General features: G+C 49.1%; 2 protein-coding genes across 2 annotated transcripts in view; one reads left to right on the forward strand and one right to left on the reverse strand.

Annotated features, from left to right (window-relative positions):
* The window catches only part of LOC310756632 (uncharacterized protein), an 80124-nt gene extending 68547 nt beyond the window's left edge, over positions 1-11577 (reverse strand). The window contains exon 1 of the mRNA XM_083601081.1: positions 11288-11577. Within this exon, the coding sequence (XP_083457207.1) occupies positions 11288-11320 (33 nt within the window). The 5' untranslated portion in view covers positions 11321-11577. The remainder of the gene's footprint in view (positions 1-11287) is intronic.
* Positions 2196-13905, forward strand: part of LOC310757072 (uncharacterized protein) — a 238572-nt gene continuing 226862 nt past the window's right edge. The window contains exon 1 of the mRNA XM_083602211.1: positions 2196-2793. The gene's annotated coding sequence lies outside the window, so the exon portion shown is untranslated. The remainder of the gene's footprint in view (positions 2794-13905) is intronic.

Below are 13905 nucleotides of genomic sequence, written 5' to 3' on the forward strand. Positions count from 1 at the left end.
GGGGGGAGGGGCGCCTCCTCTCTCGTCCCTCAGAGACACAAGGGCGACCCTCTTGTGAGGGGAGCAGAAAGGAGGGCTCTCCCAGAAAGGGGTGGCAGGCCGGTCTCTCTCTCCCTTGTCGCAGCAAACCCCCCCATCATTCAGTTTGTACAAACTTCACACACACTCACACTCACACACTACATACGCTGCGCTTCTGTTATAAATTCATAGAAAATCAACCATGCATCGGATCTGCACTGTTCCACTTTTATTTTACTCCATGAAGGAAGGACTACAAAATGGGGAAGGTTTGATACAGGGCAGCCATAATCCCTTCACCATCCCAGCACATCCACAGGAGCCCTGCCCAGTTGCTATGCCAACCCTGATGGTCCTAGACAGAAGACAATCAAGATCACAAAGAACTTCCATATGGGAGTGGATTCAGCATGGACTGGAATAAAGGACAATGATCAGCTCTTCCCTCTGGGGACAGGAGACTGCAAAGTCCCCTCTGTCACCTGGAAAGTACTCATGGGGAGAAGGGAATCAGCCAGGTGACAGGACACTCAGGTTACCACCACAACCCCTCCTTTCTGTGATATATGTATGATGTTTCTGGGGGGTGGTCTTGATCTACAGGGTGGCAATTTCAAAAGTCTTTATAAGGCCTTGCACACCCCTGTTGCAACAGTTCAATAAAGGCCAAGCCGACAGGCTGCTGTTTTGCTCCAAGTTATCCTGGTTGGTGTCTTTGTTTTTGTCCAAGAGAGCCCTCGGATTTTTCCGTTAACAGCTGGAGACTCCCCTGCTGGCCCCTCGGGGTCCCAGGAGCCCTTTCTGGATGGCCCTCACTTGCTCCCCAGATGGGCCAAGAAATCTGTTCCTCCCCCTCAGGCGGTAGTTAAACAGAAGTTGCCCACACTCCGGATCCCTGCGGAACTGGGGTCCTCCCAGTCCAGCCCAGACAAGAAAGAGAGGGAGCTCTCAGAAGAGGAAGCCATTGCGGAGAAGAACCGGACTTGGCTGTTCTCTGCTGAGGGTCTCCTGCCTTTCTTCCAAGGCTTCCTGGGGGTGCCATGGCCAGAGGAAGAGACACCCCCCGAAGGGCCCTGGGGAGCAAGCAGAGCCTGCCTCAGTTTCCTTCCCCAAGGCCTTGGAGGAACCTTGGGGTGCGGAAGGAGGGACCCCAAATGGAGCTCAGAGTCCTGGCAAATGGGGAAAGGAACATGAAATGGCGCTTTCCAGATGAGTCTCGATACAATACAATATTCTTTATTGTCATTGTCCCATACAGAACAACGAAATTGAAAAAATCTACATCAGACATTGAAAAACCAACAAGCCTGCTACCCCAGCCTGGTTAGCCCCCTAAAACTCTGATACCCCATGTCAGAGGCTCGGGAGCAGGAGCACAGGGGAGAGAGGAAATGGAGAGCGAGGGGGAGGAATCCGAGGGCAGCGTAGGGGAGTATGACAGTGACCCGAGAGATTCCATGAGCTTCTCCAGCGAATCAGAAGATTCCCAGAAGGGGGCGCCGATGGTCAGGGCAAGGGGGGTCCCAGGGGGGACGCACCAGAAACAAGGAGCCAGCGGGGAACCCCAAAGCAGCAGCGGGGGATCAGGACCAGTTTCCCCACCAGAGCGTAGTGGGGGGGAAGAGTCACATGTGTCAGGACCAGCGTCTCCTCCAGCGGGGAGAGAAGATGAGTCAGGGCTGACCACGCCTCCATCGGAGAGTGGGGGAATGGAGGGGAGGTCAGTTGCAGTTAGCCTCCCTGAAGGGGGAAGCAGTGACAGCAGCAGTGAAACGGTCAGGAGGAAAGTTGCTGGCTGGGCGCGCGCGCCAAGTTCAAATGTACAGGCGCGAGGGACAGCAGGAGACCCGGATTGGGAACCAGCTCCTAAAGCCCGCCGGAGGGAGGGAGAAGGCTCAGGGGAATCAGCGGCAGAAGAGGCTAGAAAGGGCGAGACCCCGACGGGCAGGCGGACCCAGAGGAGGAAAGAGCAGAGGAAGAGGTGGAGCAAGGCTAGAGTCTTAAACTGGTGTATGGGGGGAGGAGATTCAGACGGAGCATCAGCGGTCTAAAGCTTGAGACGTAGAGTTCCGCGCTGCGGCTCTGGAAGTGAAACTGAACTTCAATAAAGACTTTTGTATTTAACAGCGAAGCAGCGTTGGTCCTTTGTGAGCTGGGACCTAGGGCAGCTCTGACACCCCATAATTAAATACAATATACTCCCATAGAGACTACCTTACACTGCATTTAAAACCAAAATCGCATTTGGATAGAAACTGTTTCTCAGGTGGCTAATCGTAGTCTTTATAACCCTGTACCTTCTTCTAGAAGGCAGAAGCTGAAAGAGATCATTTCCGGGGTGCAGACTATCCTGCACTATCTCTGCAGCTTTCTTATGTAGCACCTTCTGCAAATGCCTGCAGGACCATGAGTAGTATGCATGAAAACATCAATGCTAAATTGAGCAGATACCCGGAGGCAGTGCGGATTATTGCAGGGGACTTCACTCACACAGATGTGAGGGCAGTACTCCCAAAATTCCATCAGCACATTGAGTGTGCAACAAGGGGAGAAAATACTCTTGACAAGGTGTATACGCACATTAGACGGGAATATGAGGCGCACCTCGGTGGCTCAGATCATGTGTCCCTGCTTCTGACACCAGTGTACACACCCCTCAGGAAACAAGGCCGGATACAAACACGGATGGTTACGGTGTGGCCTGAGGGAGCCTCTCAGCAGTTGCAGGACTGTTTCCAGGAGACCGATTGGAATATGTTCGACCATCAAGATGTAGAAACTTATACATCAACGGTCCTGGATTATATTAGATTCGGCAGGTAAACACGAGGAAGGCTATGGGCCCAGATGGGGTGGCTGGCAGGGTGCTAAGAGATTGTTCGGACCAACTGGCAGGAATCTTTATGAAAATTTTTAACCAGTCTCTGTCCCAAGCCACCGTTCCACCCTGTCTGAAATCTGGTACCATTATACCCCTGCCAAAAAAACCAAAGATAGACAGTCTGAATGATTTTCGCCCCTGTGGCATTGACACCCATTATAATGAAATGTTTCGAAAAACTGGCAAGGAACCGTATCATACCTTGTCTGCCAGTAGGACTTGATCCTTACCAGTTTGCATACAAGGCAAAGAGATCCACGGAGGATGCTGTGGCAATGGCTTTACATGCTGTCCTGACTCATTTGGAGAAGAAAGGGAAGTATGCGAGATTTTTATTTGTAGACTTTAGTTCTGCATTTAATACTATTCTTCCGCATAGATTGGTGCCCAAACTATTAGACCTGGGACTTCCACCGTGTTTGTGCAGGTGGATATTAAATTTTCTATCAAACCGTTCCCAACGGGTCAGGATGGATTCCCACGTCTCTGTGGATCTCATGAATATGGGGGTGCCGCAGGGGTGCGTGTTGATCATTAAGTTTGCAGATGATACAACGGTGGTTGTTTAAATCATGGCTGGAGAGGGTGAAGCGGCCTATAAGGAAGGATGTTGAGCAGTTGGGGGAGGGGTGCAGGAAAAACAACTTCTTAGCTGAAAGAAAACAAAAGAGATTCTTGTGGACTTTAGGAAATGTACAGCACTTGGAATCGCCTCCACAGTCCAGGGACTGATCCGCCCTGGCTTCCTCCTCGGAGGTCCCTTCAGAAGGAGAAGGGGTCCCGGGTCTCCATGGGGGAAAGGGTTCCTGAGGCCTGCGTTCGAGGCCAATGCTTTCGCCTTTCAGGCTCCAGCCCACCTTCTCTCTGGTGTTTTTATCAGCTGTAGAGATGGGATCACATGCAGACATTCCCAAGCTTACTAAGGATCCTTTGAAAAAGCTGAGAAACCTTCTTCTTTTGCCAATGAACTTTGCCTCTGCGTGATTTATTGGGAACCAGATGCATCCACTCCAAAGAAGCTTCTGCAGCGCCTTGGCATTGAAGACCCAGAAAAAGAGACGGAGCGGAATGTGTGGGTCACAAGGTGGGAGTCGTTGGAAAGGAGTCGCTGGGAGAGGCAGAAGGTTGTGTTGAGCAGGCGAGGCAAGAGCAGGAGGAGACAGAAAGAGCCCCATGGAAAGAGGAGGTTGGGCTGAGCTGGTGTGGGAATGAGCGGCAGAGAATGCAAAGCAACTCCTGAAACGGTGAACAAGGCAAGCTATGATCTCGTTTGAGGAAAGGGAATTAAGATGCCTGCTTCCCCATCCCCAGTGGATTAAAATGGCCAAAGATTAGGAAAAGAAGAAAGAAGAGGAAGCAGGATTGGATGAGCATTATAAGAGACCATAATTTTGGATTGTGAGTTGGCTGAGATTTGTTGGAACAGTTTTTCAAAGGCTTTATAGAAACTGGACCTAGAAGCTGGAGAAATACTAATTTGGATTATTAGACGATCATTATAAGAGTCATATTGCACTGTCTGAGTTGGTTAAGATTTGAAAGCTGGGCTAGGGAGGGAGATGAAGGGAATGCGTCATCTTGGTGAAGAGGAGAAGAAGAAGAGGAGTTTGGATTTGATATCTCGCTTTATCACTACCCGAAGGAGTCTCAAAGCAGCTAACATTCTCCTTTCCCTTCCTCCCCCACAACAAACACTCTGTGAGGTGAGTGGGGCTGAGAGACTTCAGAGAAGTGTGACTGGCCCAAGGTCACCCAGCAGCTGCATGTGGAGGAGCGGAGACGTGAACCCGGTTCCCCAGACTACGAATCTACCGCTCTTAACCACTACACCACTGTATGCTAAATACAGCTGGGTTTATTCTGGAGTGCAAATTATGAATAATTGTTGCTACACATAATTTTCAGACGGAGATGGGAGTTTTCTTTTCGGTGCCTGCTCTGTGGAACACCCTCCCAGCAGATGTCAAAGGAAAAAACAACTACCAGACTTTAAGAAGACATCTGAAGGCAGCCCTGTTTAGGGAAGCTTTTAATATTTGATGGATTACTGTATTTTAATATTTTGTTGGAAGCTGCCCAGAGTGACTGGGGAAACCCAGCCAGATGGGAAGGGTATCAATAAATCATCATCATCATCATCAATTTTTTTGTATTTTTTATATTTTTAATATTTTCTATTAAGACTCCTTTATTTTGAATTTAGGAGGACACACATAGGAAGAGGACAGTTGGAGGTGCGAGGGACCTGCAAGGAGCGCAGGGAAGGAAGGATCTCTCAGGGTGGGAGACGGGGAGAAGAGGGGGTCACGCAGGGGAGAAGTGGGGGAGCCTGCCTTTCTATGGGTTGACGAATGATATGATATATATGATACAAATGCCATAAACAGTATTTTTAGTTTATATCCCCCCTTTCTCTTTTCTATACAATTGTATTTTGTAAGGGTTGTTTAATGTTTTTTGTTTTATTTCTCTTTTTTTGCTTTCCCCTCTGTATGAATTCTGCGATGCGAAGTGCGATGGGAGCTCTTTCTGAAGCTCTTTCCACATTTCAAGCACTGATAGGGTTTCTCCCCTGTATGAGTTTTTTGATGCAAAGTGAGCTTTGTCCCCTCCCGGAAGTTCTTCCCACATTCGAAGCACTGATAGGGTTTTTCTCCTGTATGAATTCTTTGATGGGATGTGAGACTGTTCCTCTGACTAAAGCTCTTTCCACATTGCAAGCACTGATAGGGTTTCTCCCCTGTATGAGTTCTTTGATGCAAAGTGAGTTTTGTCCGCTCCCGGAAGTTCTTCCCACATTCCAAGCAGTGATACGGTTTCTGCCCTCTATGAATTCTTTGATGGTAAGTGAGACTGTCCTTCCACCTGAAGCTCTTCCCGCATTCGAAGCACTGATAGAGTTTTTCTCCTGTATGAATTCTTTGATGCAAAGTGAGCTTGGCCCCCTCCCCGAAGCTCTTCCCACATTCGAAGCACTGATAGGGTTTTTCTCCTGTATGAGTTCTTTGATGGGAAGTGAGATGGGAGCTCTTTCTGAAGCTCTTTCCACATTGCAAGCACTGAAAGGGTTTTTCCCCTGTGTGAATTCTTCGATGGGAAGTGAGATGTGCGCTTTGATTAAAGCTCTTTCCACATTGCAAGCACTGATAGGGTTTCTCCCCTGTATGAGTTCTTTGATGCAAAGTGAGCTTTGTCCCCTCCCTGAAGCTCTTCCCGCATTCGAAGCACTGATAGGGTTTCTCCCCTGTATGAGTTCTTTGATGCAAAGTGAGCTTGGCCCCCTCCCTGAAGCTCTTTCCGCATTCGAAGCACTGATAGGGTTTCTCCCCTGTATGAGTTCTTTGATGCAAAGTGAGCTTGGCCCCCTCCCTGAAGCTCTTCCCGCATTCGAAGCACTGATAGGGTTTTTCTCCTGTATGAGTTCTTTGATGGGAAGTGAGATTCGGCCTGTGACTGAAGTTCTTCCCACATTTCAAGCACTGATATGGTTTCTCCCCTGTATGAATTCTTTGATGGGAAGTGAGAGAGCTGCTTTGATAAAAGCTCTTCCCACATTCCAAGCACTGATAGGGTTTCTCCCCTGTATGAATTCTTTGATGGGAAGTGAGAGAGTTGCTTTGACTGAAGCTCTTTCCACATTCCAAGCACTGATAGGGTTTCTCCCCAGTATGAATTCTTTGATGGGAAGTGAGATGTGCACTTTGATTAAAGCTCTTCCCACATTCCAAGCACTGATAGGGTTTCTCCCCTGTATGAATTATTTGATGAGAATTGAGATGGGCCCTCTGACTGAAGCTCTTCCCACATTCCAAGCACTGGTAGGGTTTCTCCCTGCTCTGTCCTCTTTTGTGTGCAGTGAGACTATCCCTCTGAACGAAGCTCTTTCTTTGACGGGAGGTGGAATGGGAGCTCTGACGGACATTATCTCCACACTCTGAATATTTATATGACTTCTCCGCTATGTGGATTCTGTTGTGCTCCCCCTTGTTCTTCCCTTCCAGTTCAATTGCATCTGCAATGAAGAGAGAAGCGAATTAGAGCCTCAGGAAGAAATGGAGCTCCAGATCATTGAACAAAGTTCATGAATGCTTGTGATAGAGGAAGAACTGAAAATAGTTAGATGTGGGGCCTTTCTATAGCTTTCACGGTCTTTGTTGGCTGGTATTAACTGACATATTGTTTGGCTTTTATCTGGAATGGATTTTGTTCTGGCTCAATCCTGGAATACACTCCATCTCCAAGGTCAGTCATCTCTTTGGTCAATCAAATGCAAACAGAAGCAAAAACAACACGCCTGACAGAATGTTCCTTGTTTTTAAAAGCAAAGTTATTCCAAAAAGAAAAAGACAACACACAGAGGCCGCATCTGCATTCAAACTGCAAAGCAGGATCAGTGAGCTGTCTGACATTGGCAGGGCATCCAGATCACAGAACTGGTTTTAGACATTTAGAGCTGTGGTGACTGGGGAGCTGTGACCTATTCCTAGCTCAAATTGCCTGCAGATGACAAAGGAGCAGGCAGACAGGTGGGGGAACCCGAAAAGGTGCTCCCCTTCTCCATCTCCATCTGCCTGCCTGCCTCCCCCCACCCCCTAGCTGAGGAAGCCCCAATAACTCTCTGGCTCCATCAATCCAGGTCCCCATCTCCACTCCCCTGGGACTCACCAGATCTCTTGGAGGTCCCTGGGAGGGAACGCTCAGAGGTTGAGAGGAGGGATGCAGGAGACAGCCGGACCAGGTCAACCGTCCATCTTCCCCCTTCCATCCTTGCTAGCTTTGCAGGATCCGTCTCTTTCATCCTTCCTGAGGAGTCAAGGAGCCAAAAGAAGCTGCAGGGTCCTGGGAGAGAGGAAGAAGCAAAGGGAGCCTCAGAGACCCTGCAGGGATTTCCTGGCTGGAGGGGAAGCCTCCCAATACTTTGGGGGCCCCATCCACAGCAAAATCCCTGCTTTATCTCATTTCTGGCCAGAGAGCTTCCCCTCTTCACCCTCCATCCATCCATGTTCCCATCTCCCCTCCCCTGGAACTCACCAGATCTCTCGGAGGTCCCTGGGTGGGAACGCTCAGAAGTTGTGGGGAGGGATGCAGGAGACAACCTGACCAGGTCAACCGTCCATCTTCCCCCTTCCATCCTCACTAGGGTTGCAGAATCTGTCCCTTTTATCCTTCCTGAGGAGTCAAGGAGCCAAAAGAAGCTGCAGGGTCCTGGGAGAGAGGAAGAAGGAAAGGCAGCCTCAGAGGCCCTGCAGGGATTCTCCTGCCCTAGATATTCTCCTGCCCCTGGAGAAGCACAAATGAGGCAGCCCCTTTCTACCAAAAGCCCCATTTCTATTCCTCTCCAGTGGTATAGAGTTGGATGTGGTCAAAAATGAGATGGCAAGAATAAATATTAACATCCTAGGCATCAGTGAACTAAAATGGACAGGGATGGGCGAATTCAGTTCAGATGACCATCATAACTACTACTGTGGGCAAGAATCCCGTAAAAGAAATGGAGTGGCCCTCGTAGTCAAGAAAAGAGTGGCAAAAGCTGTACTGGGATGCAATCTCAAAAATGATAAAATGATCTCGATACGAATCCAAGGCAGACCTACAAGAAATTGAATACAGATTTCCAACGAATAGCAAGGAGAGACAAGAGGGCCTTCTTAAACGAGCAATGCAAAGAAATAGAGGAAAACAATAGAATGGGGAAAAACAGAGATCTGTTCAATAAAATTGGAGATATGAAAGAAACATTTTGTACAAAGATTACCATAATAAAGGACCAAAGTGGTAAGGACCTAACAGAAGCAGAAGACATCAAGAAGAGGGGGCAAGAATACACAGAGAAGAAGAAGAAGAAGAAGAAGAGGAAGAGGAGGAGGAGGAGGAGTTTGGATTTGATATCCCGCTTTACCACTACCCGAAGGAGTCTCAAAGTGGCTAACATTCTCCTTTCCCTTCCTCCCCCACAACAAACACTCTGTGAGGTGAGTGGGGCTGAGAGACTTCAAAGAAGGGTGACTGGCCCAAGGTCACCCAGCAGCTGCATGTGGAGGAGCGGGGAATCGAACCCGGTTCACCAGATTACGAATCCACCGCTCTTAACCACTATACCACACTGGCTCTCCAGAGGAATTATACCAGGAAGATGTAGGGCACAAGGAGAAGGGGATGACAGAGGACGAGATGGTGGGACAGTGTTCTTGAAGCTACCAGCATGAGTTTGGCCAAACTGCGGGAGGAAATAAAACACCTAACAGGGTGGATCCAGTATCACCAAATAAATGAGGTCTTCATAGCTGACAAGAAAAAGGGTTTTGCAATTTCAGTATTGGATAAAGAATTACTACAAAACAAAAGTAATTTGTAAAATGTATGGAATCTTATTGGAGTGTGAGGATATGGATGAACAAGTAAAGGCGGTAATGATCAAATTGGCTATGGATTTAGGGAAACCTATTCAAGTAACATCATGGGGAAAATTATGGAAGGAGAGTTGGAATTTTACGGCTTGTGAGGCAATAACAGAAAATTTGATAAAGATGTTTTAAATAAGGAAATATTTCTTTACGCCACAGTGGCAGTGAGAACATTTATTGCCAATTAATTGCCAAAAGTTGGAAAAAAAGAAATAATTCTGACAAAAAAAAAGCTCTCTTTGGAGGAGGGTCCCTGGCACTCGGGGAGAGACCATAAATTTTGTTACTACTCCGTGTCAACGCTATCTTTCCCCTTAATTCCTCATGAAGTTTCCTAATAGCAGTTATACCATATGCCTTATACCATTTTCTAAAATTCTATGATTATCCCTGCTGTGTTTTATTTAATGGAAATTGAGACTGGTTTCCTAGGTGAAGCTTTTTCCACATTCTAAGCAGTCCCTTGCAGGAAATATTTCATGGAGAATTAGATTCACCAACAGAATGAAGCCAGACAAATGTAGAAAGGGAAAAAGAAAATTAAACAGGATGTACCTCCACGTCCCTAAGATCTCTGAAGCCTACACTGAAGAAGGCCTGGGCAGCTCAGAGCAGCCTCCTCCTGGTTTGAAAAGGCAGGACTGGTGGAAGAATATTCCCAGACACAACAGGAGATACATCTCCTATGGAGAGTTTTCCATTCCAGGATAGTTGTGGGTGTGTTAACATCTCAGATGCTGTAGGCGACGCTACTGGGCCCCTCAAAATAGAGGAGGTTTGTCCTACAGAGATCTGTATGGAATTTCAAAGCTGATTTCATGATCCAAAAGGGAGTCTTACCTGAGAGGCCACGATCCCACGATTCTGATCCTTGACTTCCTTCTGCAGAGCTCTCTGGTCAGGATCCAGCAAAGCCAAGTCCTCGTCTGTGAAAGGAACAGCTACGTCTTCAAAGCACACCGGACCCTAAGAGAAAAAGGGAGAATAAAGATGATATTTTTCTACACATTGCTGTTCTTTTCTGTAACAATTTTGTTGTGTATTTAAATGATGGGTACAGTGGTACCTCGGGTTACAGATGCTTCAGGTTACAGACTCCACTAACCCAGACATAGTACCTCGGGTTAAGAACTTTGCTTCAGGATTAGAACAGAAATTGCATGGTGGTGGTAGCGGAGGCCCCATTTTCTAAAGTGGTACCTCAGGTTAAGAACAGTTTCAGGTTAAAAATGGACCTCCAGAATAAATTAAGTTCTTAACCCGAGGTACCACTGTATTAATCTTTGTGTAAGCGGGGGAATTCACATAACAATAATTTTATTATCTATATGGTACTCATCTTCAGGTAAATCTTTGCAAGCATTCCCATTTTCCAGATGGAAGGAGCTCCTCTCCCTTCATCTGGTGTGGTGGACCCTCCCCCTGCCCTCAAGCCAACTTCAAGGGGCACCAGGAGGGGGAGGGGAGGGAATGGTTGGTTGGTTGGCATCCATCTGTCTTAGGAGACCATGGAAGAGTGTGTCTTTGGGAGTGAGATCTGGGGGAGAGACATGTGTTGTTGCATCTGGGACAGAAGAAGTGGTCTGGAGATGCAGACGGGCTTTTCTCCTCCCTGTGCTCCCCCCACGTGGGAATGTTCCCGTCTGGCTGCAGCCTCAGTTCACAAAAGTGACTTATCTCCAAACCTGAAGGGGGTTTCTTTGCCTGCCCAGTTTTCCTTGTCCCAAAGCCCCCTCCCCAAAAAGGAAGACAGCATCTGGATCCCAAGGAAGAGCAGAGCTGCATATTTCCTGCGAACTGGCCCCCGCCCTGGCTTGGCAGAGAGGACGAGGGAGGACCCTCTGCTCCCCGACTTGGGGGTCTCCTCCCACCAGGCATGATCTGAGCACCTCCCTGCACCCCTGGGACCCCCTTCTCCCCATTGCACCCTCAGGGGAAGAGAGAGGAGACTCACCCGAGTCCAGGAGGGGCTTTTGCAAAGGAGAGAAGAAAGCAGCCTCCTCTCTGCTTGCATGAAGGGATGTGGGAGGGGGGAATTTAGCCATGGAGGACCTTGCCCCCTCCCCCTGCACTTCCTGTCCTCTCTAGGAATGCCGCTCTGCTCCTTTTAACCCTTGGCAAGCCGAGTCCTCCCCTCCCTCTCCCTGCCTGCAGTTTTCCTGCTTCTGCGCCTGCGCTCTAGGGGCTGCCCCCCTTCCCTCCCTCTGCCCCAAGGAGCCCACATCCCACCAGACTAACTGCAAGGGAGACGGGGGGGTCCATGGGGGGTTAGCTTGGCTCTCCCCCAACATCGAGGCTCCTGGATCCCGAGGAAAGGCTGGGAGGGAGAAGAGGCGAAGGCGAAGGGCTGCCTAGTGGCGGGAGGTGCCTTGGGCTCAGCAATGGCTCCCTCCAGACACCCCCCCAAAAAAACACCCTCCAGCTCAGGGGGGGGGGAGGGGGGCTTCCCAGCCGGGAGACCCCCCCCCTCCCGAAAATCACCTCCCCCCCCCAGGAAAATAGGGAGGTGAAGAAGTGTCCCAGGCAAGGAATGACTCGCCCTCGCGATCTTGGGGGGAGGCCAGAATGAGATTTACTGTAATAAGTTTTCAGGAGACCCACGTACAAAGGACCCATGGGAAATGGTTAACCAATAAAGCAGCTTTGGGCCAGTAATTTATACCTTCAGATCAACTGAAAAAAGAGGTACTTTATGCCAGCCCCAAACTAGACCCAAAGCGGATATTAGAGGTAGCAAATGGGAAGAAATCGGACTTTTCAATACTGCAAGGGATGCAGGCCGTGGTGAAGGGAGTTTTCATCCAGCCTTTCTAAAGAGAGAGGCATGAAGAAAAATCAGTGGAATGGAAAGAAATCCGCCCAGAAAGCCCCGGGAAACTGCCGCCTGGTCTGCCAGGAATCCTTGGCGCCAAAACTCAGGCGAGGCTCCGATTTCGAAGGGCGGGCAGTTGGGAAAAGGCGGGAAAAGTCGCTGAGGGGAAGCAGCAGCGGGGGGAGGGGCGCCTCCTCTCTCGTCCCTCAGAGACACAAGGGCGACCCTCTTGTGAGGGGAGCAGAAAGGAGGGCTCTCCCAGAAAGGGGTGGCAGGCCGGTCTCTCTCTCTCCCTCACAACCCCAGTGCATTCCTCTCATGGTGGAAGGTGTGGGAGAAAAGAGATGACCCTGCCTGCCTTCCAAGGCTGGGGTTTGGACAGACACCCAATGAAGGGGGGCCCTTCGGAGAATGGTTGATCTTGACAACTTGAGTTGTGGAGAATAATCCCTCAGGGGCTCCTTTCCTTGCTAGTGTTACAACTAAGTGAAGAACGTGTTAGAAGTCGATTGTGAGCCTGGAAAGAGGGAGAGATTTACAGTTGAGAGGAGACTTGAGATAATGTTATGGAAACTATGGGGGGGGGCACATCTTTAAAGTTAAATGTTACAAATATTACGCCTGAATGTGTCCTTTCAACTTGACAGCCCTCGTCGGCCCCTAAAATGGGCCAAGACCTCTGTTCCTCTCCTTTAGGGGGTAGTTCAACAGAAGTCACTCCCACTCCAGATCCCTGCAGGCCTCAGGGGGCCACTGGAGCCCAGTGGGGGGACTCTGGGGAACTGGGGTCCTCCAAGTGAGGGCCGCCCAGAAAGGGCTCCTGGGACCCCGAGGGGCCAGAAGGGGAGTCTCCAGCCTGGCCTTTCCCCTATTTCTGCAGGTGGAGCCCTTCTCCTAGCGCTGACTCTTGGGGTGACTGCGATAGGAATTTTGAGGTCTTCGATATATAGTAATGTTCATAACCGCACGTACATAGATCAGCACAGGAAGACTGACCTGGAGCCATTTTGATTCCTAAACTGAGCAAATGTTTTCTCTGCAAGGTCAAAGTGGAAAAGCCTCTCCATTGTCTTTTCCTTCACAAATCCTGTCTTAAGGGTGTTTGAATAGGGTGTGAGCCTGTGACCTGGCCCAGGAACTAAGTATTTATCATTACGAAAGACTGGCCAGGCTCCCCAGGCAATCCAATCAAGTAACCTGCCAGACAGGAGATAAACAACAACAGGAGAAAAACAATATTCAAATGTTCTGTTTAGACTGCCTTTTTTGTGATGTAGGTGTGATGTATCTGAGGGGTGGTCTTAGGTTACACCCCTTCTGTGATATACGTATGATGTTTCTGGGGGTGGTCTTGATCTTGTTGTTGTTTAGTCCTTTAGTCGTGTCCGACTCTTCGTGACCCCCTGGACCAGAGCACGCCAGGCACTCCTGTCTTCCACTGCCTCCTGCAGTTTGGTCAGACTCATGTTTGTAGCTTCAAGAACACTGTCCAACCATCTCGTCCTCTGTTGTCCCCTTCTCCTTGTGCCCTCCATCTTTCCCAACATCAGGGTCTTTCCCAGGGAGTCTTCTCTTCTCATGAGGTAGCCAAAGTATTGAAGCCTCAGCTTCAGGATCTGTCCTTCCACTGAGCAGTCAGGGCTGATTTCTTTAAGAATGGATGTGTTTGACCTTCTTGCAGTCCATGGGACTCTCAAGAGTCTCCTCCAGCACCAGAATTCAAAAGCATCAATTCTTCGGCAATCAGCCTTCTTTATGGTCCAGCTCTCACTACTGGGAAAACCACA

The sequence above is a fragment of the Podarcis filfolensis genome (genome assembly GCF_964270895.1).
Source record: "Podarcis filfolensis genome assembly, chromosome: 2".
NCBI classification, from domain to species: Eukaryota; Metazoa; Chordata; class Lepidosauria; order Squamata; family Lacertidae; genus Podarcis; species Podarcis filfolensis.